The 25,877-nt window shown below is 35.9% G+C and overlaps 1 protein-coding gene across 2 annotated transcripts in view; it reads left to right on the top strand.

Moving 5' to 3' along the window:
* Positions 1-25,877, top strand: part of htr4 (5-hydroxytryptamine receptor 4) — a 141,198-nt gene that overhangs the window by 45,701 nt on the left and 69,620 nt on the right. For both annotated transcript variants that reach the window (XM_037977435.1, XM_017429781.3), the window contains exon 2: positions 510-588. In XM_037977435.1, the coding sequence (XP_037833363.1) occupies positions 533-588 (56 nt within the window). In that variant the 5' untranslated portion in view covers positions 510-532. The remainder of the gene's footprint in view (positions 1-509; positions 589-25,877) is intronic.

The raw sequence follows: 25,877 nt of genomic DNA, 5'->3' as shown, positions 1-25,877 counted from the left end.
ATTTAACCAAATTTGAAGACCTTTACAGTCACTCAACAGGTCGAATTCTGCACAAAAAAGATGCACAAATTATTTTTTTAGTCTGTAAGAAGAATCAAATACATCAGGCACAGATAAATTATGTCTCGTAATTCACATTGTTTAGAAGTTTTAACAAAAATAATGATTTTTTTCACTATTTTTAAAGTTTTTTGCTGTCGTATTAATTGCTATTGCACCTTGTGACATTTTGCATTCTTTAAATAACAAAGGTTTCATTTTCTGTAATAAATAAATAAAGATTTGCACACTCATAAAAACACAGGCCTTTTTTTGCGATAAAACCAAAGTTCCTTTGTGGACTAAATGTCAAAGAAAATTATTGAATTTGCATAATCCTGACGCAGTTTATTAAGTTTATGTTAATGCAATCTTCTGAGAATGAATTGTTTGATAGCTATAATTTAAAGTTCCCCTTCTTTTAATAATATAAGTGATTATGGTAATTTACTGTCATTGTGTGTCTGCAGGGATTCTCCGCATTTATGGTTACATGAATGTCAGCGCTGCAGGCCAGATGCTGGTGATGGAGGAGCTTGTCAGTAAGAGGTAAGAATTAATCAACTGTTATCTTTTATAATCACTGGAGTTTTGACGGAGTGCCTGCTGAAAATGGTCACGCCGCACGTTCCTAATCATTTCTGTAAACTGCAAATACGGACAATTACTGACGACATAAACGTATTTGGTTACATTTATTTATTTCCTACATGTTTACATTTCCTGACCTTTAGAATCACTTTTAGACAGCTGAGTATGAAGAACAATTAGTGATGAATTACTGACATGGACACCTGTTGCATTTACCTAAAATCAGATGGTTTTTTTGTAATTTTATTCAAACTATCAGTTAACTACACTCATTTTTCTTGTTTTATAGTTGCTGCCAAACAACTTCCTTTCAAAACATTACTTTTTCTGACTATGCATCAATCATAAAAGCTGGAAGCAGCCTGGTAGAAGCTGTCATTTTCCTGGTAAAGTCACTGCAGAATGTTTGGATTTTTACAGTCAGATTAGCTCAGTGACCTTAATTTGCTTGTTGCTGTGAGATATTTCTGGGGGGTTCTGATGTCCTCTGAAGTGGACTTCCTGATTGATGTTCACATGCAGATGGGTGACAAATGAAATGGAATAAACCAAAACACTGTGTGTCTGTCAGGTGTTGCTGCAGCTTTGGGAACAGCTTGCCATGGTGTATACACAAATCTGTGAAACTCCACCTGAGGCAATCACAGCCATCCAGGAAGTTTTCTCTTATTTGGTGTTTTTTGATGCTGAAATCTGTTTTGTGCATTCTACCACAGGGGGAAACAATCCTTTAATTGTAATAAAACTAATCTGACCACTCACTGACCCTTTATAATCTGCGTTTATTCTCTAAGTAAATCCAGTGAGGAATTTTCTGAACTTTTTGAGCTTTTAAAACTGATCTTTAAATGTTTATTTCCTTTATAAAACAAATGTTTTAGTATTTTAATTAAAGCATGTTTACTTTGTTAGATTGTTTATTTACTGATTTACATGTTTGGCTTAAAGCTCAAAAGCATTGATCAGAATTATCAGTAAACAGTTTTCTCTTCTGCATTTAAGGATGAATAAAGTATGATATGTAAAAAAAAAATTAAGAAATCAATTTTAAAAATTATGCTTGTGAGCATATAAGTTGTGTCTAAATTCAGCCAATTTATATTTAGTTATAGTAGTTTAAATACTGTTTTTTTTTTGTTTGTTTTTGTTTAAAAAGCAGTTTTGGTGCATCATTCTAAATTTGCAGGATATTTTAACTTTCACTAGAATAAATCTGTTTCCTTAACCTTTATCCTCATTGCTGTCAGACTTCAGGAAAATTAGTCTCGCTTTTTTTCCTGCTAAAATTTGCAAAACCTCCTCAGCAGTAAAAGGAACTCATTGCAAAGTAGGAAATCAAATGTAAAATTAAAAATGCTGAGCTTTATGAAATGCTGCACTTTGAAAGAGTTTACTTAAGTATTTTTACAGATATATGGACTTAATCTGCATACTATACACAACAAATCTGAGCATAAATATGTCCCAATATATCAAAATTGTGAAACTTCTTCATCTGAAATTGCTCTGTTGCGGATGTTACCATTGTTGAACTATTTTCAGTCACTTTGACGGTTTTTATAGTTAAACAAAGACGTCGCAGTTGGCAGCCGGTCACAGATTTTGCTGAAAGATTTTGAATTTAAGAAAACAAATCATCAATTTAGGCAATTTTGTTTTTTACTTTACAACGTCTTTGTTTTTTACCTGTCTGTATGACACTGAATTGAGTACCTTTAAACGATTAACCTAAAAGAAATAACTAATTATGCTTAACCTGTGCTTTTCATTTACGTGTACGTTTTAAGTTCACTTGTTTTTCAGAGAATAGAACATCAGAACGTTTCACTGTTACCAAAACAAACATGTTCACTCCTTGAAATGTGATCTTTATAAGCAGTAGTTTGAAAAGTGGCTGCTAAAACCTAAAACAAAACATGTAAAACAATCAGTGACATCGAGCATTAATTGGGCGTAATTAAATTTACGTGACATGGAGCCATCTTGTAACGTTACACCGTAGGAATCTCAACAACATTAAAACCCAAATGTATAAAAGAATATTTTTTAAATCCTAAAAGTTTTCTTTCCTGCGATAATTATCTGGAGGTTTAAATTATATATTCCATTTAAGAAACCTGACATCTTGTAGATTTTTTTTTATGCTCATTAAAAAAGCCGTTTTACTGTTTAAACCAAAGTGCCGCTCAGATTTGAGACGCCAGGGGAAACAACGTGTCAGTTTGTGAAAAAAAACAAGTATTGTGCAGCTTAATTACAGCTTTATGCTGTGTATTATACTCATCCAAAAACCGTGACTCTATATCAGGCATTGATGATGTAATATCAGAAGTCTCCAGATAAAAATTGAATTGGCAGCCCTGATTCCTCCTTCAGGGAATTCTCATCTTCAAACATTATTTGGCTCAGTTGAGGAAACAATAGGTTTCCTACCCACTGCCTGTGTAGTTGTCTTTCCCTTAGGCTTATTGATTTGATTAAAACATGAATCGTGATGAAAATGTTACATGTTTTATTTTTATTTTTTCTTCTATGAATAACAAAAAAAGAGCCAGTTTTGCCTACTTGGTTAATTTCCTGCAGCCCAGAGGTTTGGCAACAGAGAAATGAGAAATGTTCTTATATCATAGAAAAAGCAGTTTGTTGATATTTTCCTGACTTCTTCCTTTGATTCACGAGTGGCGTTAGGAGAAAAACATCTGAGGATGAAAAGATTCTGAAAATGTATGCACATATCTATTAAAAAAATTAAAAAGGAAACAGACTGAAGACAGTTGTTTTTGTTTTCTACAATAAACAGCCTGCTATTAGCACTGCACATGTAAGTCATTAACAATTTAGTATTAAAAGTATTTTTATTCTACTTCTGATCTTTAGCTTAGGAGAAAAATACCTTGAAAAAAACTAAAAAAAAATGACAACAAATGTAAATATAAAGATTTTATTTTTTTGGTACTGTGTTTTTGTTTTATTTCAATTTTCATTTTATCTAATTTGGAACTCGTATCTTTGAGTTCTAAACATATTTAAAGCTCTGATGAACAGAAATGTAAGATAAAGTATTCCTATTTTCAGCTCTTCAACATCATTTATATTGTGATTTATTTTCTTCAGCACTTTGGTCGTTCAATCACAGTTTTGTTTTGTTTTGTAGCCTGTCAATCCTCCTCCAGCTCAGTAAAAATGAACATACCGGTAATCAAATAATTGTAACCAAGCAAAACATTAATCCCTGTCAGAGGAAGGAAGAAGGATGTGTTCACCAATTATTAAAATGAGCAATTAATGTGAGACTAATCCTAATGTAGTGATTTAAGAGAGTGGTGAGACGTGTTTACTGACTCTTTGCTGTGCTGTGATGTTGTGAGTGAGATCCATATCTGATTGATTTCTGTGCAGCATAAAGAGAAACAGCTTCAGCCAGCAGCTGGGATTTATGTTTCACTCTCACCTCGGTCACTGCAGCTCCCCACGTCCAAGGATTCAGAGGTCACATATACCTGTTTGTTTGGACCAAAGTGATTGACAAGTAAAGCACACAAGGGCAAAAAACTTTGCAACCTTTTTAGTGCTTCTCCTATTGGCTGGATTTATTATTTAAAGTACATATAGATGCAAGCATAAACATGGCTTTTTAAATGGACTTCATTTATGTTGGGCTTTTCAGTCCTAATGACCACTCAAGCCCCATTCACACACACACACACACACACACACACACACACACACGTTATGTCTCTCTATCTTTGCAGGGACTTTCCATTGACTTCCATTCATTTCTACACCCTAACTACAGCCTAACCCTAACCATTACCCTAACCCTAACCATTACCAGTACATAGCTAACTCTAAACCAAACCTAAACTCAATTCACACCTTAGTCCTAAACCGAACCCCTAACCCAAAAACATCATTTCTCCTCGTGGGGACCAGGCTTTAATCGTGTGCAAACTGTGGCGAAGAACGCCGACTCTCTGATTGGGAGACAGCCGCTCTTCCTCCTGAGCCACAGTCACCAAATGTACCTGTACTCCCATCCTTCAGTCTGGTGACATCTCAGTGTTACAAATAATAATAACAAATCAGCTCCATTAGCATACTGGAATTCCTCCACCAGTTTAAACGGATGGCTCCAACCATATATAGCACAAATATTGCACTCTTTGTATTTTATTTATGGAAGAGTTTGTCCTTTTTTTTAAAAAAAAAAAAAAAAAAAGGTTCCCAGTTATAGCTTTGAACTTCAGCCTCTTTACACACAAATGGACAAGTCATTGATTTGTTGATAATTTAGCAAGTGTGGAAAATATATTGTTGTAAAACGTATTGTAGCCTTTATCTGATAATGAAATGGATAAAATTTATTTGTCATGTGCCGGTCCAGAAGTAGAGCAGGTGAAACCATTTTGAAATTCAAAAATCGTGTGAATTCTTATCGCTAAACTAGGATAGAGATTGGAGATTTGTACAGATGTCCTTTAATTTCAACATTGTCCAAAATGTACAGAATTTTATTCATCAAACTACAAATAGGGAGGCAATAAGGGTGGAAGTACTTTATTAGCTAAAGCTTAACCATTTAAAACAAAACTTGCATGCATACATTTTAAAATGATGTGTAAACGTCTGCAAACAGGGTATTTTCACCTTGAATTATCTTCCAAATGAAAGTTTAATTACCCACGATACATGTCATAACTCTGGTATAACCTCTGCCAATACTTAAACTTATTAAGGGGGGAGAAGATTCATTTCTAATTTTGCTAATTTTCTTATCATGTCACTTTTAATTCACAAGTACGTGTCACTCTATTTAAAGTTTGAGGCAGAATCCCTCAGCCCTGCTGACTGCGTACATATCTGCCCTTTAAAGGGTTGCAGAAGATCACAATCTGCCTAAATTATCTTTAATGAGGTCAGTGCAGAACCTCTGCTCAGCCGTTTCGTTTACTCAAAGGTCAGTAATATTACAATTTAATATGTATTAACTTGTAAATTATGATTGCTAATTTACTGCAGGGCACAATTAAGCATACACAAGTTCTATCATGATATAGAATCATACATAGTATCTAATATTTGTGCCGATGCAAGTGTTTACCTTAAGTAGTGGCAATTAAAATTTCTTAAATGACTGTTAAATGATTTAAGTAAAGAAAACATATCTTTTAAAAGTTATAGGAATTATTTGATGGGGATCTTGGTCAACTCATTTTTGATTGTTAAACGTTGGGCTCACTTAGTGCAAAGAGTTACAAGTTTAATTCAGACACAAATGATTTTGTGCAGAAGATCCTGCAAATGTTCTGGTTCTGGAAAGATGCAGAGCTGCATCTATATGCTGTTATTATTTATTCTTTTATTTTATGTTTGTGCCTCGGTGGTCAGTGTCACGGTATCGTAATCCTGAGGGATTAAATCTAGCTTGCATCAGGAAGTGTATCTGGCATAAAACAACCATCTCTACCTTGTGACTTTGCTAAATGTAGCGAGCCCTGCAGAAGAGAGCATGAAAAATAACCCAAAAAGCTTTGTTTTTTATACCTATGTCTGTCTATAATTTGAGCTTTTAAAGGTGGTTTAAGTACATAATTGCATTTTCTTACAAAACATTTCTTTTTTCCTTTGTGGTTTTTGGGTAAGCGGTGGCACAAGCAGGAGTATTCATCAACCAATGTGGGAAACTTTTCCGGGTATTTGTAAGAATCGTTTGTCCTTCAGCAATGAAGGTCCTGAAACTCAGTGATAGAGATAGAAAGATATGTCCCTACAAACTTCCATGCTGTGTCACAGTACATCTATCTTTAGCAGTGACTAATATTTCACTTGTGGAACAGATCAAGCAATGCAGTCGTTGATGTCAGGAATTTCTATGCAACAGCAGAGTGCAGGCATCCCGGAATGAGCGGCTTCGTTAAAACCACTGGTCAATGTGATGCAGCCAAAAAAAGAGCGATCAGATAGCAGCAAGCTTCTCTCTCCTCTCAGCTTTCCCTCTCGCTATGCTGTTTATTTTCTTCTACACCTCAGGTGTCCTGTGACAGATCCTGTTTTCTGGGTGATTGCTTTCAACAGGAAAAATTCATCCTCACACAGCATGAGAGCAAACACAAAGCAGGAAAGAGCGTGTCGCATCGGCCCACGTGCATTTTTACAGTGCACTTGTCAGTGGTTAGCTCTTTTATTTATCTCTTCTGTTTGTAATCCATTCTGACAAATACGACCAAGCCATTTTCAATTCATCAATTTCTGCTACTTTGTCAAAGCCGATTCAGTCTCTGAGAAGCACACAAGCTGTCTGTTGGCATCAGAGCTGGGACGCACCAGCTGTGGCAGCATTTCGGCAAACACTCCCTTATCAACAAGCAACAAACTGGACATCAGGAAATAGGAAGTTTTGGTTGACTGATTAGAGCTTTGAGCCTTAAGTGATAATGCTGTTCGTTTTTCACACCGTGACCTCAGTTTGAATGCCTTCAGAGACCAATTTTGACTCTTTTGTCATTTGTTTTGACTCACACTTGTTGTTAAAAAGTTTGGCTTTGGTTTCTTTGTTTTGTTTTAGGCCTGGCTCATATATAGTGTAGTACAACAATTAACTCTTAATAATGTTGCATTCATATTATTATATTTATATTCGTTGTTGTAGTTTTTTCTTTGAAAAAGCCATGTTTTCTTGCAGTCTTTCAAAGTGTTTATCATCACTTTGAACCACTTTACTCTAATCTGTGAATCAATCAAGCATAAATAAGACTCCTAAAGTCAAGATATGAGCCACTGTTGTGGCTACATATAACAGAAGGCTTGGTCAAAAACTAATTTTAAATCTTGTCTTCAGGCACTTCTTGGCAGGCTGCCTCGAAGATACACACTTTCTTTAATTGTATTTCAGATACAATGCCAAAGACACCAATAATGCTGATTTATTTTAGGAACAGTTGCCATTCTAATGATGATTAACTTTATTAAAAAGTCATAGCTCAGCTTTGAGTGGGTTAGAAAAATGAAATACATTATTCTGTCGAAATGGTTAGGTGCAAGAAATGAAAGAGTGAAAAAAATGCTAAAGTTTATATAAAAGCTTAAAGAATTAAAGAGAGCCTGGATGGCTATTATATAAAATCATAAACGACAGTTTGGCTCCCTGGTAGCTAAATAAATGAAATGATGGCTCTCTCAAGGGTTTTTACTGTACTTAAACAATGTTTTATTAATATACATACACACACACATATATATATATATATATATATATATATAATGCAGTTACAGTGTAATGCAGATGATGATAATGTTCTTTAAGTTTTAGCATTATTATATTTTTTTATGGGAAATGCAGAGTACAGAAGAACAGGAATCATTCCCCATCTATCACATAAGGCCACCTGTAGACAATTTTAAGAAATCCATTCTTTACTCAGTGCCTCTGTGCACAATCAATTTTACTAAATTTCTATCCATTCATTGAAGCTCCACTGGAGCGGTTTGGTGGCTGCGTTGCCGTCTGCAGACCTGGCAGGCATCGTAGTACATCATCATTTTCTTTCAAAGACTGAATAATTCATTCAGCAACTGCTTACATAATTTCAATAAGAAATCCTCCATTCATGTAAAAAGCATTCGGTGCTGCGTGAGGCTGAGCACGCGTACGCACCAACAGAGTGAAAAACAAAAAGCAAACAGGATGCAGTGGCTTCCATTCAGCCACGGCAGGATGGTATCTGTGAAGCGAAGCGCGCTTAAAAAGGCTGTAAAACTCTCGAGTGATGAAACTGAAATCCGTCAAGCCACCAAATCTGTTATCCTCCCAAATGGAGAGGAGCCTGCAGGAGGTGGCGAGCTTGTGTGCATATTGGTTGGACTGAGCACTCCATTATACAGTGCTTCCAACCAGTTCCCATTCATGCCTGACAAGGTGATTTATCCCACCTGTCACTGATAGTACTTCCAGACACATGCTGGTTCAGTCAGCAGTCTCCTCCTGCTCTTTAGAGAGCAGCACACAGCTTGAAACAAGAAAAAAAAAAACTTCTATCAGCCGCTTCATTCACCATTCACACATTTCATCTCATGGCATCCCGATGGAAATGTTCTCTGTAGGTGTGGATGGGCTCACGACTGAAGACAAGGTCATGTCCTGACACTTTGTAAGAAGAGTTTATGGACAGTTTGGAATTAAGACAGACATATTAGTTGCTTTTTGAAGAACAATAAATGTTTTACATTTAGTATTTTATTGTATAATTTACTACAATTTAGTAACATTGCCCATTATGTCTGTGTTTATCGGTTCTACTTTCAGCTTCATAATTTCACAGAACCAGCAAGACATTAACTACCCATAGGTGAATGTAAAAGATCAACAGAACATCATAAAAGTGATTTCTCACTGGGCTGCGAGTCGTTGACGAACCGCATTCATGAGGGAGACTCCCAAATGTCTCCACGATGTCTTGCGACTTCTGTGGGGTCATAACTTTTTCTCAGAGGTGAGAAGCTTGAGTTTTGAACATATTTAAATATTTTGTGCACCAACTCTCTTGAAATAGTCAAAGTTGTCGTAGGCGTCCAACCCGTTTCCGGGGTCCTCTGATAGAAAACAAAAACCATGCTAATGATAATTAATAATTACTGAACAATTGGTCTAAATCTGCCTGTCTTCATTTCTAAAGTGTACTCCAGCAAATTAAATCCTAAATGTGGGGGCGGCTGCAGTTTTACAAGCTGGTCACGCAGAAATCTTTTCAGCTTTTAAATCACAAGAAAACAGTGGCAGGAAGTGACCTCAAATATCTCTGATTAAAAATAAGCAATTATTACAATTAGGCAAATTAAAATGGGTCATAATGACAACAACTATCATTAGAATGTTTTTATTATTTATAACAACACATTTTATCTGTAAGAGCAGTTGTGACTAAAGAATAAATAAATCTTATTAGCAATTGTTTTTTAAATTTAATTTTGTTTCTGGAAATCATCTCAAAACTCTCCAAACTTGATTTTTGTGACCATAGTGGAGTTCCAACCCCAGCTTTGGAAACCACTGGTTGTTTATGAAAAGTACTGATAAAAACATGAGTTTTTTTCACTTCTACTTGTTAAAGGAAAAATAACTTAAAGAGCATCAGTATATCAACATGTGAGAACCCAAACTTCCACCACATTTATAATTTAAAGGCAGGTTTGAGTCAATATGTGATAAAATAAGCGTGTTCAGATTTTGTCTCTATCATTTGTCCAAATGGAGAAAAACTGAGTTAGCCAACTAAACTCCAACACACTCTGGCCTGAAGCATCACTTCCCTAACTGGAACATTTTATTTGTGAGAACATATTGTTGTGCAGCACAATCCAGAGCAGCCTTCTGAGAATCTTGTGGTTGGGGATCACCACCAGCAGAAACACAAGGATTGTATTATTAGGCTCGAAACTGGAATTCAGCAAGTATGTGGGACATTTCTGCCTGCGTAAAAAACTGCTTGCAGAAGTCTCAAAGAAATTTCAAATGCAACAAATTGTTTGAGATGAGAACCAGAAAATGTGCCGGCAATATTGTTACCAAGCAAAGCATTCCTTCAGGTAGTAATTGCTAAATTTCAGGGTCTGGAGTGCATGTTTGAACATATCTGCTCCATTTAACATTAATTATGATCTGTTTGGATCAGGACAGGTTCAAAAAAGGCATCCACCTCTAAGCACATGATGCCCTTTTAAAATGTCATTTGCTTTAAGCTGCCGGGCTTGCAGACGTTTTATTTCTGCACAGAAATTATTTTAAAAAAAAGAAAAGCTTAAAAGGTTTTCTGTTAAAAACATAAAAGGAAAAGTGATGGCTCAGTATTTTCACACAGAGTTCTTTTAAAAGCACAATGCAAAAACTGTGAATATATATTTTAGTTTTCTTGAACACACATTCACATATCAGAATAGCAGAAAACAAACCATGTGTCCACTCTCAGTGGTGGGAATCTTCTCAGAGGACAGCAGTCAGAAATTTGTTTTAACTTTGCAGAGAAGGAGCGAGAAACTTTGGTTTTTGTGCTGCGGTTTTCGTTGCCGGTGTCTCTGCAGAGCTAATCGCAGCAGCAGCAGATTGTTCTCTGTGAGGAGCGGATTAGACCGGAAGAAGAACGTCGAGGAGGGGATCCACGGTTTGCTGTGGGTTATGCAAATCATGTCGACGAGTGTTTTCCCTATAGAGTACGTGACCTGAATTTTCCTTGTTCATGTAAGCTTATTGGTCATTAAGACCTGTTTTGCATAATTAACAATAACACTCTTAAGGCAATACATAATTCATAAAATAGAAGATGCTTTTGTAAAAAACTAAAAAAGAAATCACGAAGGCTAAACAATAATACTGACAAAAATAATCATAGACACTTTAATATAAATTACAGAGATATATACAGAATTTAAGATATAGATAAAGTATCTAAGCTGATGTTAAAGTAGGATATTTTTACATGCTTATTTTAATACAGTACTGAATAAATGCAAGTTGTTGTTTGACCTGCAGCTGCTCCCGTTGATACAAAATCAACAAGGACTGTTTATTTTTTTATCTTTATCTTTACCTTCATGTGCTGCCTTACAATAAAGCTCTGCTGCTGCAGAAAACTGAAAACCCTCGCTCTGTCTTTGTTATGCACACCAGCTTTGGAGTCAAAGCGCTCCATTCTGGTTTATTGGTTTAGAATAATTCAGTACACATTCCCTCAAATTTCACATGATAACAGATTAATATTCTGCACAGAGGCTTTGATGTTCCTTCTCACTGATTACACACCCACATTAACTTTGGCTAAGTTTGGTATATTTAGGTTAATTCAGGCTGAGAGCTGCGTGCTACAAACAGCAAAGTGAGCATTACTGCACCGATCCTCAGACGTCTCCTTGAACCTGTTCAGTTGGGATTTAGGTTTTTTTACTCTCCTCTGGAAGACAACCACCAGAAACATTAACCGTATTGAAACAGTTTCATGTATATTGAATAAAGCATTCATCTTTGTGTTGTTTTCACGCAGCTTATTTTCTGGTTTGTATATTGGAAAACCAAATCCTTTTGTTTTTGACTTTTCCCTAGAAAGTAGGGTAAAATGTCTGTAAATATGTAATATTTTTAACATCTTCTGCTATCTTTACATTTTTTGATTTATGAAGCTAGTAAAAATATTTTGCATTATGAAGTATATTGGTTTAGATATATTTTTTTCCTTTTGAAAGTGGAAAGCACTGACCTTTACAATATTTTATCTTTTTTTTCAGTTTCTTGAGCATGCACTGTTAGAAGTCATTACCTGACCTTTTTGTGACTTGTGTTTTGTAGAAAAAATCATGTAAATTCAAAGTAACAGGTGTTGGTTATTGTGATCAACATTCTTTACATTCATATCAGGATTTAGGTTTTGTTTTGGAGTTTTTTTGTCTTTTTATAGTTTCTGCTCCTTGTATTCCTGTCATCATTCAGTTCTCAGTCAGACACCTGTTCACCTGCCACGCCCATCTCCACCTGCTCCTCGTTAGTAATCACTCACCTGTGCCCACTTCCCCTAATGACCCTCTGTCTTTAAAACCTGGTCCATTTCTTCACTGGTCTGTTTGTCATTTTCTCTTGCTGTCTGGTTCTGCTCACATCTTCCTCAAATGACTGCTGCCTTGTCAGCCTTTTTGTTTTTGTTTCTTTTTATTTTAAAGAAATTATTTTATTTCTCACCTCAAGATGAGCCTGCACATTGGGTTCACTGCCATCTCCACTCAATCTGACAATATCTGGGTTGTAAAACTTGAATCTAAAGCACTGTTTCACAAAACAGCAAACTAATCTGGGAGCTTAAAGTGGACTTTCTTCATAAGTTTCCAAGTATTCACACATGTAAAAGACAGCAGGATAAAAGTTTTTAAGGAGACCTGATTCTCAGAGGGTCATCATGATGGACATGTTCAGTCCATTTGTGAGAAATAAAATCCTAGATGCAGATAAAGAAAAGTGAAAACTGGCAGAGGCAAACGTGTTGAATGGAAATATGTGGTAGAAACATTAATATATTTATATTTGCTGTGTGGAAAACGCACCTTTGAGTCTCCACAATCTGTCACAACTACATTAGCACTTGACAGGAAGATGCTTTACTCGTGTTTTTAGCAACTTCCTGAAGCTGTTTCTCTATGAAGTAAAACAGAACTGCACAGAGATTGTTGTTGGAAAAAAAGACACCTACATAAAGTAAAATAAACTGCAGACGGCAAGCTTATGCATCTGTGCTTTGTGGCAAGACGGCATGTATCTCAATTCACTGCCAACGATCCGATTAATTACAGACACGAGCAGCTCAGACCGATACGACACGATACAATTCAGTAAAAAACTGAAAAACTTGTAGGATTTTTTTTGTTTTGGATGACTAAAAGTCTACACATGGACCAGTGTTCTCTGCCATCAGGAAATGAATATATATATATATATATATATATATATATATATATATATATATATATATATATATATATATATATATATATATATATAAAGAAAATCAGAAAACTTATAAAAATAAAATAAATCACTGGGTCTGTTAGTTCTTACAGAAGGTTTAGTCTTTTTAAATACATACTTTAGAAAACCCAGTTTATGTAAATGGGATAATTAATTTGATTATTGCTCATGCATGAACTAGATGATTATAAATGCTCATTAGGAAGTCCTTTAGTGGGACTGAAGCAGGTTTGGACAGATAACCATACAAACCAATGAATGCGCCTCACACAACGATGCAGTGACAAAACAAACTGCTTTTTTTATACAAAACAACTCACACTTTATCTTTGTGTGACTGTGTCTGAATTATTCACAGATGAAAAAACGTCTTTCTTCATCTGTGCTCATTATAATCAAACATGTCAGCTCTAAATGAGGACGCCTGTTTCTGTCTCCAATTTGTTAGTTTACCACTCCGGGCTTCATTTTCTTCACGAAGCAACATGAAGCTTTGAGCCAGAAAAGTGGCATTTTTTGAGACGTGCTGCAGGTTTTTCCTGGCTTTCGTCTGTTCGCTGTTTTGGTAACTCGTCATTAGCTCGACTGTGGCGGAGGAGGAGGAGGAGGAGGAGTGCATCTGGAGGTGTCAGGAGGAATCAGGCTGCACTGAGAGGCTCTACTCTCCTCCTAATACTGCTCAGATTAGAAAGTACAGGTGGCGTCTGTGTCTGACGTAAATAAAAGCAGTTTTCTATATAACCTGCAGAAGTTCAAATAGGAAGGACATCCAGAGGCAGATAAATTTGTTTGTAACGTTTTGCAACATTTTTGTCCATCCAAAGTCCATTTTCCCAGGAGCCTTGTGGCGTGTCCGTATGCATTTTGATAAATTCCAGTCTGTGTTTCATGATGTGGTTTCCTCCTCAGTCATCTTGGCTCAAACAGGGACTGATGGTGCGATCTGACACTGACGACACCTCAGATTTCTTTGGAAGTTGTTCTGGTTATCATTCTTATATCTGTCTCCTCAGTTTGTCATCAGTTTTCCTCTTGCTGCCACATCCATGTAAAAGCTTTGAAAGTGTCTTCCATAAAGCTGTCTGGATAATTTCTTTTTTATTTTCTAAATTAGTCAACACTTCAACCAAAGTGAGCTACCTGATGTTAATCCAACAGAACAGACTTTAACTGTATTTTTACCTGTTAGACATTTTATTTCACCCATGTTTTAATTCAGTGTATGGTTTGAATTAACAAAATCAGGAAAGAAATGTTGCCCCTTTCTGCTTTTTTTAATCTGTGACCATCTTGTGACCTTCAGAAGTGATCTTGCAGCTACTTACTGATTTAAATAGTTGGACTATATATCGATTTCTGCTCATTCATTAATCTTCGTCACTCACTTCGAGTTTACAGCTGACAGCTTAGCGCTGACTCAGCTGTCAGCTGCTCTGGCCTGTTTGAGAATAAAGGAAGAAGAAAGGCTTTCAGAGCAGCTGGTTTATCAGAATTCTGTGTACACCACATAATAGCCCATAATACTGCAGATGTTTTAGCATCTGTGATGGAAGTAGAAGCTTGAAACTCTTCGTTCGGGGCAGGTTCTCACTGGTCAGGTTGGCTTTAAAGCATATGCTTCAGTCAAAGGAGTGTAAGTGTTGATAAAACTCTGTGTACAGCTTGCAGACTTTGCTGAATCCTTTGAAAATGTGGGTCTTGATCTCCTTCTGAACGCACTCATACAGCGTTATGTTCTCGATTCATCTAGGAACCGTGGCAAGTATCAAAATAAACTGCATCATAGTTGAGTTTGTGGAGCTGTTATGACTCCTTCAGACATGTTCAAAGTTCCTTTTTGACAAAAGTAGAAATTTAATTATATAAATCTATTGAGCATATTGGCCTCTTCTGACATATCAGTTTATAGAAGAAAAGCTTGTTGTTTTCAAATGTGACAGACATTTTATCCTAACACTAAATGTTCCTTCAGCAGATAATCTTCTGTTCGTAGCGCCTCCTCATTTTCAATGTTTTTGTGAGACCAAGCTGGTTTTTAAACAACCATGTAGAAGCTGAAGTTTCACTTCTAAATTTTTTTTTAAATTATTTTTTGATTAGCAGTTTCCTTCTTTCAGTAATTACTTTTTTATGTTAACATTTTGTTTTTTTTTGATACAAGAGAAAATGCAAATGAAACTTATTTCATGTTTTTTTTTTCAAAAAAATGTTTTAATTCAAAACGCACACATAAATAAATGACTTCTCAGCTGTTTGACTGATTTAAACAGGTAGAAAAACACACATACACACTTTGTAGATAAACGTTTCCTGTGTCAAAGTCAGAGTAAAACCTCTTTAACTTACATTTAGCCAATTCCATGAATCTCTCTTATCTGCAGTCTGCAGCTTTCTCAGCTGCTGCCCCTTATCGATAAAAACAGGTAACCAAGCAACAGAGAGGACACCGATATTTAATCAACCACACCGACAAAAACAAAGACAAGAAACATGGGAAACAAAAGAAAACTTTCTATCAAATTATCAAAGCTCTGGCATTTGTGGATTCTTAAAAATATAATTAAACATTTTCATAGTAATAATCACTCTTATTAAAAAAAAACAATTATCTAAAAGTACTTTGACAAAAGAAGCACTCACTCAAACACACAAAAAGAACAAAAAAACACTCCGGCGACAATGAAAACTGTTTCTTTTCAGTTGTAACCTGCAGTCAGATTCGTCTGGTGAGTTACTTTTGTGTAGAAACTGATTTTAAACACAATCCGTTTATTAGAGAGCTTGATTTGGTCTCTCGCTCTTTTGTAAGTTAATGTTCATTTATCCCATTAAAGCGGTAAATTTCACACTTGACCAAGGACAGCAGGGAAGCAGGACAGCTGCAGTAAATCAAGACTAATTTAGTGTTTCAGCATAAATAACTTTCACTGCCGTGGAAGAAAAATTCCAATCAGCCTTCAGTCTTTTTTTTAAATTTTGCTTTGAAGGAACCAAACTGTCTTGTAATCTCTTAAAGTGGTCTTGATCAATAGTTCTCTAAGCTTTCTAAAAAGGTCTTTCAGAGTTTTTCTTTCATTCAATATTTCTTTCTTTCCATTTCAGCCCAGTATCTGCAGCAAATGTATGAAAAAAAGGTAAAAAAATCAGACAATTAGAAAACCCGAAGAACTACTGATCAAAAGAAAAAAACTAATAAATTAAAATTATTCTTAAGGAGATTTCAAAAATACATTTTTTAAAAATCTGGTTTTCTAAATTTGTTAGGATTAACCATCTACTCCAGCATTTTTGATGAAAAGATCACGAAGATGTTTGGAAAGCTAAACAAATTAAAGGAATATCGCCCGTGGCCTTTGATTCCAAAGTTTTAGACTAAGACAGTCGTATGCTGAGAAATGATGGAGTTCTAGCTATTTTTGTCAAACATATTAAAAAAAGATGTCATAAGATATTGTAATATCTGGTGTAGCCTCACATGATTTGTTAGCGATTGAAGTATTTGTCGTAAATGGACGTCTTCTGCAAACACACCAGATTTTAACCCAGTGTGTGTACGATTCATGGTGTTAAAGACATTTTTTATGTGGGCTAAGGTTGAGTTCAAAGGTTAATCTGTGATTAATTTCTGAGAGATTCGTGAGATATTTTACTTACAGACAAGCAGAGTTGACTGCTCAGGTTTTAAGCAGTAAAAAAATATGTATTATCACATCAGAAAGTGTTGTTTTAAACTAATTTACAGCCAGTAAAATCAGACTGTGGTTGCCCTTTGCCTTATTATCCGTCCACTAAAACAAAACAATTCCTCCTTTTCTCTCCAACTTTGATGGCACAAGGATGGAAGTTTGCACGCTTAAAGAAAAGTGCATTTATTCCATTATATTGAGCAGATTTGCCTTTCTGTGGTCCACTTCCTGCCGCCTCTCCATGAGAGGGATGAGAAGTTCACACGTTGCCTGTGCAGCTTAGCAGCAGGAATGTGTGGTGTCTGTAGGTGGTGTAGCAGCTTTCATCGATTACCGGGACAAAGCTCCGTCGCTTCACGCTGAGCGTACACACATTGTGTCTAAAATGTGTGCAGATCCTAAACCTTCAGTTATTTCCTCAGACCTCCGAGATTCAACACGCGAGCAGACAGGTCTGTATCACTGTGCTTCGTGTTAGCAGAAACACGAACACGTTGGGAGAAAAAAGGGAAATATGTGATCAATCAGCACTTTACACGACTAATAAACTTTAAAGGAACAGTTCAGAGGTTTAAAAATGGACTTTACATCTCAAAATGACAGACATAAATCATCCCAAAGTTTTTGGATGACTATGTAAGAAGGTTATGTTGTTAATGTTGCATGTCTCAGCCTCCTGTTCCTGAACTGTGATGCTCCAACCTATTATTATTATTATTATTATTATTATTATTATTATTATTATTATTATTATTATTTATGTGTCAAATGTAACTTAAAAAAACCATTCCAGTAAATTCAAATAAACTAATTAGTGCACAAATCTGTGACTTTTTAAAGTTTGCGCTCAGCTTCAAATTAAAAGCGAGCAATGATCATTAAATATTTTGTGGAAAGCTAAATTTCCTTCAGCATTCATAATGAACTCACATATTTATAAATAGTAATATTAAATTGATTTAGAAATGAGGAGTCTGTGCCCATCTGATCTGGACAGCTGCAGTGTAATGAGGTTTTATTTTAGCAACTTAGTTGTCAACTCAATTAAAATATCAAACATAACTTAATCAACAAAACTCAATCTTGGGAATCCAAATTAAATGAAAGTTTTAGAAGTGTGTGTTTATTTTGAAATGCTTTTAGATACTGGAGACAAATGGATTACAAATGTGGAAATGATTCTTAGAAAATGATAAATTATAAGAATTTTGTGGTTTATAAAAAGGTTTCACCCTAAGGGGTAACTCAGTAATGTGTGGAGGGAAATTAAAGAATTTGTCTGTGTGAAATAATATTATTTCACCTGCTATGTTGACCCAAAGTCAGTTTGTAGGCTTGTAAATGATACTGAATTATGAATTAATTTTAATCAGTCATATCAAAGTTGGATTTAGACGATGTCTGCATGTTTTATTTCTTCCTTTTATTATCTACTTCCTGGTTGTGTGCATGAGTCATTGTGCCAATCACATTCTATTTCCTGTTCTTTTATTCTTGTCAGTGAATTATTGGCTTCAGCTTGGTTTGTTTTCTGATTTTAATCCTTTTCACTTCACTCCGACCTTAAGAGTTTTAGTAGACATTTCGACAGAGCAGACTCCAATCTCTCCACCTCCCCAGAAAATCAACAGATTTAACAAAATAATAAAACAAACTGGCTTCTGTTGCAACAATGTTTTTCTTTCCAAACTCCTACTGGGCTGCTGCAGATTCTGATTCAGAGATGGGTTGTGTTTCTAAACTGAGCAGCTCTGTCGTCACACAAACGCATCAATTGCAACTTCTTCCACAAAAAAATAATAATCAAAATTCCTGATTTATTGACTACATTGTAGAAAAGGTTTATCAGCATCAATTATGATACATGTTTCCTTTAAAGCTAGCAATACAAATTCACCCTTCAGTATATTTTTATAAACATTTATATTGATTATTATAAAATTATTTATTTCTTACACTTTCAGTATAACAAATTACCCTTTATGAAACAAACTCATGTTGATGCTTATGTTGATTTTTGTGCTTGTGAGCAACTAAAAACTAGAAAACATGACAATAATGAGGTCTTTAAATCACAGCTTCAGATTAATTATAGTTTTTAAGCACTTTCTTAACGAGTTTGTTTAGTTTTTAGTTTGTTTTTTTTTTACTTTCATGCAGGCACTAAGCATAAAAACAGATAAGATAGTCTGTTATTAATATTTAAATTGTGTGTTTGGACCTGTTTTGTTTAAAACTGTGTTGTTTTAAATTAAAGCTTTGACAGCTCAGAAGGGCAGCAGAAATGAAAGTAAATTTATAAGTTGTTAGAATTTGAAAGGAAGCTTTTGTGCACATATGGTGTCTTTTTTTTAGGACTGCTGCACATAAACTCATATCTCCAGAGTTTAGACAATTTCCCATCTCCATAGTCTGCATACTAATCATATTAATGTGTTTAATTAGTCTTTCAGCTGATTTTTTTTTTGTATAATATAGGATGTCAGTGTTGCCTCACAGTAAGAAGGTTTGACTCCAGGCTGGGGCCTCTTTCTCCCTGTGCTTGTGTGAGTTTTCTCCAGGTACTCCAGTTTCCTCCCACGGCTCAAAAACATGCGTGTTAGGTTAACTGGCTGCTCTAAATTGGCCCTGGGTGTGAGTGGGAGTGGACGATGTTCAGGGTGTACCCTGCCTTTCGCCCATTGACTGCTGGAGAAACCAGCTCCCCGTAACCTTGAACAGGAACAACCAAGTAAAGAAAATTGATGGATGGATGGAGAATGTAATTTAACACTGCAGTCTTAAACCATCTATCCATTCATCCTTATCCTCTTCAGAGGTGTACCTCAGAGGGGGGGTACACCTTGTTCAGGTGGCAGGACCATAACAAGGAGGATTTTATGAATGCATGACTGAGTGAATGAATGGTTTGTCACACATTATAAAAGGAAGCAAATCTTGAGGTTGTTTCAGTCAGCATGAATAGAGTTCACACATGATTATAAGTTTTATCAGTGCAGAAATGCCAGGTTCATTTCCAGTTTCCTCAGGTGTTATTATCAGCAATTATGAGGTAAAAGTTCAACTTTCCAGGATTGCTTTCTTTTTAACTTTTCCGATCTGTATCTACACATTCAGTAATCATAGGCTGTCACCGCAGTTTTCTCTCTGACCATCTTTTACACTCGTTGCCTGGCAACCCAAACTGACGTTTTACTGCAGCCGTTAGCTTCTCAATTTCCCTTCAGAACAAAAATAAGCTTTAAAAAACAAACAACAATGCACCATTCTAGCACTATACAAACGATACTGTTCTGAGGTGTGAATCTGTTGGTGCAGAAGTTTCATGATAAGTGGAAAAAGAAAAAAAAAAGTTCCCATCGTTGGTGTTTCACAGCTGAGAAACAATAACCTCTGCAGACTTGTGTGTCCTCGTTCTAACTATTAAAACTTTCATAAATTTACAATATTTAACACATTTTATTGTCTACTTTTATAGGAAACAGTAGGTGTGCAGTAATGTGTGAAACTATTACTTTTAGTCATCTTTTTCTTTTTTTATTTCATGTAAATTGATGTCAGTTCTACGTTTATGTTTAGGAGTTATTGGATAATTAATTCGGACTTTGAGCATGTCCTGGAGGGGACATTGTGTCAGAATCTGGTGGTGAATCTTCGCGTTAACACCAGCTCAGTATCAAACTTCAGGTCTTGCCCCAGGTGCAGCACATTTCCAGTATTCCCTCGTCATGTTACAGGCCACAGCCAACTCAACTGAGCCCAATGAGTGACTGATAATTGGATGGAAAATGGATGCTCTAGCAGGGAAACTGATGTAAAGTAATTGGATGAAACTGAGCTCTTATTGAGCAGCCTGATGCCTGTTTCCTCGAATGTAAGACATGTGTGTGTACATGTAGGAAGCTGTCAAGAGCGCCTTCAGAGAAATTGTTATAAAGAAAATTAGCCTAAAACGACTTGCGGCGCTTCTTATTCCACATTAGCTCTAACGGCTGTCTGATGCCTCACACTGTTCTGTCACTAATTTGAGCTCGGATCACACGAGGAATTAGTCAGTGAGTCTCGGGGAAAAGGAGAGTGCTGCTTTAATTCTGCCTTCTTAAGACTTGACGAAGGTTTATTTGTCTTCTGTCCAGGTTTTAACAATCCAGCTTTTCAAGTGACCAGTATTTAAAGAATTCAAACTTTATCTTTTCACTCAAAAGCAATTATTACAGCAAATACTGGACATTTTTACAGCTGGAGAAGTATGTAGGTTAATCACAGCTTAACTAATTATAAGATTAAATCTATCTGGAATGTGTTAAAAAGATTTAATGCACCTCCTTGTTAACTACTGAAGCAGTGGTTTGTTATTTTCTTTGAAGCATTTGCATGTGCTCAGATTATTTCTAAAAATCACTTTCATTTGTTGTTAATTCTGATGAGTGGTAGATTAAAATTACTGCTCTGTTTTCACTATTTAACCACGCAAATTCACTCTTGGACTTTTATATATTTTCCCAATAAAGGCTGTGTTGTATTATGGTGACATAAAAGGCACAGGAACACAGCTAAACAGCTAACTAGTCTGCCTCATAAGATACTGTGTGCATTAAATGCAACTTCTAAGACATTACAGAGAGGAAATGGTCATACAAGCATTCAACACCCAAACTAAAGTCAAAACAAGAGACATGTTGATTAAAGTTCATCAAGTAGCCATTGTCTTTGGATTTTGTACTTTTTTGCAGACAGATTTGTATGTAATCTACATTTTATCCAACAGGGAAATGATCACTGACTCAGAACAGCTGTTTGTTTTACAGACAGATTTTTATAAAACAACAGATCAAAGTTAGGATGTATTGTCTGCTTCTACACTCAAGGTCCACCTGTGACTTTGAATGTAGTTGTTGGTGACAAGCAGGCTGGTCTGAGTATTTCAGAAACTGCTGATCTACTGGGATTTTCACCCACAACCATCTCTGGGGTTTACAGACACTCATCAGAACAGGAAATGGTTTTACAATCTCTTACTGTCTAATTTTGATAAATGTGCACTGAGTGGCTGTCATGTAATTGGTTGATTAGCTATTTGGGTTAACAAGCAACTGAACAGGTAGATCAAACAAAGTGGCCAGTAAGAGTAAAGCATATTTCAATGAAAGTCTTAATCCTAATTTGTGCTATTTGGGGTTTTATGTAATTTCAGAAGTGAAGACATTGGAATTTATCTTGAGATGCATGAAATTGTCTATAAAGTAAATCAGAAAAGAATCCAAAACCACTTTGAGACCAGAAGAAATGAATACCTTTCCTTTTTTTTTTACAATTACTTTTTTGTAGAATTACCAGCTATAGGTTGATAACCAGGCTGCCTTCTGGATTTTTCTGTTGATGGAAAAAAAAAACAAGATTGTTTTGAAATTTTTTTGTCCGATAAACTCAAGATGAATTTTCTTAACACTTTTTCAGACTGACTTTTACGCCAAACGGTAAAATTGGCACTAAAACCCAGAGCTTTTTTTCTGACACTGGAATTTTAAAATCAACAGGCTCACTGAGCCCAGGAGAAAATTGTCAAACAAGGTTAATCCACAATCTGGGCTTTTGCTCAGCGGTGTCTACATGTGGAAAACACATCGCAGAGGTAAAATTACACACAAGCAATTTTTGATTCTCATCTATATCACCTGACAAGCTCTGCCTCAGGTGCTTGTTCAGCTTTACTGCATCAATAAAAATGCATCAAAATTAGTCGGAGGATAAATATCCTGAAAATCAGGTTTTCCAAGATGCTGTAACTTTTCATCATCGGGCGTTTTTCATACAAACACACACCTCGAGGCGCCGTTTATTGTTGTGAAGTTCTCTGTTTGTATATTTAACAGTACCAGTTTGTGGCCGCTTGTTGTCCTTTTGTCCCCGTGTCATTGGTCACACATCATTACTTGTCCCATTAAAAGAGTCCTCATCTCATATCGTTCAGACAAACATGTCATGAATCCAGATGAGTTTCACTGGTTGGCAGTGGGCTCAGCTGTTTCTGCTCCTGCAGGACTCTGCACGCAGAACGAGAAGCACCCGTTCTGATACCGAAGTGGAGAAGGAGATTCGGTTGACTTTGGTTAGCATGTTTTGCACATTCAAAAACTGAAGAGGAGATTAATTTGTCAACACGTTCCAGATTTAGTATACAGTAGAAGGATGTTGCTGCATTTTTATTCATTTAAAAAAATGGCAGTAGAGCTTTCCAACAAACAAAACCTTTTTGTAGGAAGTGATATACCTAAATAAGCAAATCCATCCATCCATCCAGTAAAATACAAATAAAATGTAATGATTTGCATTTTATTTAAACATTTAAATTTAGCCTGTATATAAAGTGGGTGATTAAAAAATCAGTGATGACAGAAGTGAAAAATACTTGTTAGGACCTGATGTCAGAGCATCTAGAAGGTTATAAATTAATTCAATCACTGGAACGTTTTCTTGAACATTTACAGAATTTACTCCTGATTTAACAATGATTCTTTTCTGCACTTAATTAGGGCTGGTGCTGCTTTTGCTTTCAGGAGGGTAAAGGAATGTTTGTCGCTTTTAGGAGCTATTAACACAACTATAATTAATGTTTTAATTTTAATGAATCAATTAGCAAATAATAGAGCAAATTGGATAATTTCGTGTCAGCTCACAGTGGTGGATTGAATATAATCTGTGTTCAAACTGTGTGGGAGAAATTTGTCCTATTATCTCAATGAGTAAAAATAATTTAATCTTGAGGTCATAACTCCTATTTCACTTTTAACATTTAAACCATTGTTACATTAACTCTTTATAGTACTCACAACTGTGTCATTGGCACCATTTTGTCAGTAAACTCACCAATGTGAGTATAAATATGCCAGAAATATCTCAGACGATGGAAAAACTTAGTGTGTGGGCAGCTAATGAGCGCACTGCAATCAGGCTATGGATACGGAGTCACAAGCATCACTGCTGTTGCTACGGTTACCAGCAGTTTCACATGCCTTACATTCAATCCTGACTGAGTGTTTAAGGGATTTTTAGCAGACTCGTTGGAGTCAATCAGCCAAAAGTGGTGCATCCATCTTGATGTTTAGGCATGGAGAGCCCTCTTCGGGGATCTGTCAGCTGATTTAAATCTCGGTCCAATCACCTGAGATGTAACTTTGATGGATGAGCTCTGACGTTGCCTTGGCTTTACAGAGTCTGCTTCTAACCAGAACGGAAAATGAGTGATCTGAGATTTGCATAAACTGAGCTGGTTGAAATTTCATATTTCACAGCTGCATGATCTGAGGAATGGCGCTGACAATCCAAGCAGCTTCGTGGCTTTTATTGGACACATCTAGAAATTATAACAAGTCCACTTGTGTCTGTTGTTGTGGTCTTTCAGTACTTTTTTCAGTGTGCTGGTATTTAGATTTGTGTCCTCCTGTCATTTGAGAGTGCCCAGAATTAAAATCAGCAGTATACGTATAAATGTGTCCTCTTTCTGTCCACGGCCTTATTTGTTATTAACGCCCACTGCTGAAGGTGAAGGTGGAATGATTATGTTTTTGCCTGCCTGTGTGTGTGTGTGTGTGTGTGTTAGTTTGTCTGCACCTTTAACAAATTCTCATGAACCAGTGGATGAACCTCCTGTAACGTAACCATCAGATGAACAGCTGACTGACATTTGAAGTCGACCCACAAAAATGGTTATAACTTACTCTAAATTAACAGATATTTAGGTAAAGTTTGTGGTAGTAGCTCAGAGTCATCCTCCACACACACACTGAGATCTCTCGAGTTGTGGCAGCCATCTTGAATTAAAAAATCTGCCATGAAAAGTAGCAGACAATATGTGTTCCTTAAATAAAATGCTAGGCCTTTAACTTTGAATGAATTTAAAAACAAGCAAAAACAAAACAGCAAAAAAATATTACTGTTGTGCTAATGGAAGCTATGACTGGACTAAAGCACAGTGACTGAATGATTGCATTTTTAAACTGCCAGTGGTTATGATTATACCTCTTTAATGCAATTTACACCTTTGGCAGTGTTTGCCTTAGTTCAGTATTTTGTTCTCTTTGTTCTCAAATCTGCACAAACAGCCACAAATGGATTTATTTCCTGGAGAAAACAATTCACTGCTGTTAAGTTTTCCAAGTTTGATAGGAACTGATATGACTTTGTGTTTTCTTCACTGTGTGAGGAACAGTTTTTATACTTTGACAGTATTCTTTGTGAAACACTGAGTCTCAGACATGTTTTTAAATTTAAGCAAATCTGACATTTACAAAATGACAAATGCACAGAGCAAACTTTAATAACCTTTATTTGATGTGCAACCACCTAATTGAGCTGCATGCTTTTACCAGTGGTAATAAAAACTACTATTTTCCTAATAATGTAAGTGTCAGGTCGCCATTTTGTTACCCCAGTTTGTTTTGTTTTGTTTCTTTGACTATTGGGGTATATTTGTAAAAGAAATTAGGCTTCTGTAAACAAATTTTTGATGGAAAACAGTAAAAATAAACATATTTGTGCATTAGTTTTTTTTTTTATTTCTTCCTCCAATAAATTTCTGTTTCCTTATTTAGAAACTAAACCCTTGTTTTGCTTTTGGAAGATAATTGATAAGTTGTAAGCATCTTTCCTCCAGATTGCATGGCTTCCTTCCACTTTCCCTCTGCATTTCTGAGCAAACAACCTGTTTTTTGTGATAAAATACAAAAAGCACAGTGTTTTACTTCAAGTACAGTAACTCTTTACTCCTAAATCAGCCTATGATGGTTAGCAGCCTAAACCTAAACAAACATCCATCCATTTTTTTACATGCTTTCAGTGCAGTGTTGCAGGGGAGCTGGTGTCTGTCTCCTGCGGCTGTTGTCCTAAAGGCGGGGTCCATCACAACACTACATAGAGACAAACAAGACAACCATTCACCCCCTCACTCACATCTCGTGACATTTTGGAGTTACCAATTAACCTACCGTGCATCGTTTTGGTCTGAGGGAGGAAACCATAGTACCCAGTGAAAACCCACACATGCATGGACAGATGTGGAGCAT

Source organism: Kryptolebias marmoratus, linkage group LG9 (genome assembly GCF_001649575.2).
Source record: "Kryptolebias marmoratus isolate JLee-2015 linkage group LG9, ASM164957v2, whole genome shotgun sequence".
Classification (NCBI taxonomy): domain Eukaryota; kingdom Metazoa; phylum Chordata; class Actinopteri; order Cyprinodontiformes; family Rivulidae; genus Kryptolebias; species Kryptolebias marmoratus.
The sequence above is the reverse complement of the archived record's forward strand: the minus strand, read 5'-3'. Positions and strand labels throughout refer to the sequence as shown.